The 2500-nt window shown below is 42.6% G+C and overlaps 1 protein-coding gene across 1 annotated transcript in view; it reads right to left on the reverse strand.

Annotated features, from left to right (window-relative positions):
• Positions 1-1079: 1079 nt before the first annotated feature.
• LOC126397777 (receptor-type tyrosine-protein phosphatase mu-like) overlaps positions 1080-2500 on the reverse strand; it is a 54852-nt gene continuing 53431 nt past the window's right edge. The window contains exon 15 of the mRNA XM_050056731.1: positions 1080-1281. Coding sequence (XP_049912688.1) covers positions 1114-1281 — 168 coding nt within the window. The 3' untranslated portion in view covers positions 1080-1113. The remainder of the gene's footprint in view (positions 1282-2500) is intronic.

Here is a 2500-nt window from a genome sequence, read left to right on the forward strand (position 1 = left end):
ATGTAGTACTGATGTAGAGCTGATGTAGTACTGATGTATTGCTGATGCAGTGCTGATATATTGCTGACGTAGTGCTGATGTAGAGCTGATGTAGTACTGATGTAGTGCTGATGTAGTACTGATGTAGAGCTGATGTAGTACTGATGTATTACCAATGTAGTACTGATGTAGTACTGATGTAGTACTGCTGTATTACCAATGTAGTACTGATGTGGTGCTGATGTAGAACTGATGTAGTACTGCTGTATTACCGATGTAGTACTGATGTAGAGCTGATGTAGTACTGATGTATTACCGATGTAGTACTGATGTAGTACTTCTGTATTACCGATGTAGTACTGATGTGGTGCTGATGTAGTACTGATGTGGTACTGCTGTATTACCGATTTAGTACTGATGTGGTGCTGATGTAGTACTGATGTAATACTGATGTATTGCTGACGTAGTGCTGATGTAGTACTGATGTACTGCTGACGTAGTGCTGATGTAGTGCTGATGTAGTACTGATGTATTACCGATGTAGTACTGATGTAGTACTGCTGTATTACCGATGTAGTACTGATGTGGTGCTGATGTAGTACTGATGTATTACTGATGAAGTGCTGATGTAGTACTGATGTATTACTGATGAAGTGCTGATGTAGTACTGATGTATTGCTGACGTAGTGCTAATGTAGTACTGATGTAGAGCTGATGTAGTACTGATGTATTGCTGATGTAGTGCTGATATATTGCTGATGTAGTACTGATGTAGTGCTGATGTAGTGCTGATGTAGAGCCAATGTAGTACTGATGTAGAGCTGATGTAGTGCTGATGTAGAGCTGATGTAGTACTGATATAGTGCTGATGTAGTGCTGATGTAGAGCCAATGTAGTACTGATGTAGAGCTGATGTAGTACTGATGTAGTGCTGATGTATTACTGATGTAGTGCTGATGTAGAGCTGATGTAGTGCTGATGTAGTGCTGATGTAGAGCTGATGTAGTGCTGATGTAGTGCTGACGTAGAGCTGATGTAGTGCTGATGTAGAGCTGATGTAGTACTGATGTAGTACTGATGTAGAGCTGATGTAGTAGTGATGTAGTGCTGATGTAGTACTGTGTGGTAGTACTCTTACAGGCAGTGGACGACGGTACGTCCTTCTCCTCCGTCGTACTCCTCCTGCCATTTGTCCACCTGGTGAACCAGTTTGAGGAAGGAGCGCTTGGAGACGGGCGTGTCCCGGTACATTGGCCAGCCCAGGAACTGGAACTGCTGCACCATACGGTACCCGTCCTGGGGCTGGGGGACATGGGGAGGACAGGGGCATCAAAACAAGCTCACCCTAATGACTGGTGAGGTTAAACACTCCCCAACGTAAAATCATGAGGGGATAAAGGAGGATCAAATCAAACACACCCTGACAGAAGTCCTGGAAGGAAGGAAGGAAGGAAGGAAGTAGTGAAGTAGAAAGAGACAAAGCATTGTAGAGAAGGAAAGTTTAAGGAGCTTGAAAAGGAAAGGAAAGAAGGGCATAGTACAGGAAAGACACAAAAAGGAGGTAGGGAGGAAACAAAGTGCTAATGAAGGAAAGGAAGATGCACAGTAAAGGACAAATGGATCGACGAAAGACAGATGAGGAGGGATGAAATGGAAAACGTGATGGGAAAGGAGAGGAGTGAAAGAAGGAAAAGAGATTGTATAGAAAGAAAGGTAGGGGATAGTGAAGGAAAGGAAGTAACAAATATTAAGAAGGAAGGGAAGAAAGGACTTAGGAAAGGTAAACAGAGGGAAGGGGAGGAAGAGAAGGTGGAAGGAAATGAGGGGGGAAGGGAAGGATGGAGGATAAACAGATCTGAACATAAATGTGAGCAGACAGGGAGGAGAAAAGGCTCAAATCAAACGCACCGAAAACTAAATCCGACCTGCCACAGGGAGGCGGGTGGGGAGGGGAGTCTGGATCAAACACAGCCCAAATTTTGTGAGACACAGGGAGGAAATGAGGCACAAATCAAACGCAGCAAAACCTAAACTCAGCCCGACGGGGGGGGGGGTGAGGAGGGTATAAATCAAACGCATTCTGATCTAAATTTGGTGAAACAGGAAAGAAATGGAGCTTCGAATCAAACGGAGGCGAAGCTGAACTTTAGCAGGCAGAAATCAAACGCACCCTGAATACCTGAGGGCGTAAAAATCAAATGACCTCCGACTGAGAGAGGTGGATTCTGTTGTGCTAACGCTGTTGGCAAACATCAGCTGCTGTTAGCTTACATCAAGAAATAGATTCATTAATATATAAAACCAAAAACTAACAAGTTATCTTAGAAGAAATAAACTGATTTACAGAGAAACAAAAACTAAACGTCATCTGAAAACTGAAACCTAACTCATATAAATCCAAAAACTGACCCTTATCTGAAAAACTGGTAAATATCTAAAACAAACTATAATCTAAAAACCGTTCCCTTTACATAACCAAAAACCTACTATTATCTAAACTTAATAAAATAACTAAAAACCA

The sequence above is a fragment of the Epinephelus moara genome, chromosome 11 (assembly GCF_006386435.1).
Source record: "Epinephelus moara isolate mb chromosome 11, YSFRI_EMoa_1.0, whole genome shotgun sequence".
Taxonomy (NCBI): domain Eukaryota; kingdom Metazoa; phylum Chordata; class Actinopteri; order Perciformes; family Serranidae; genus Epinephelus; species Epinephelus moara.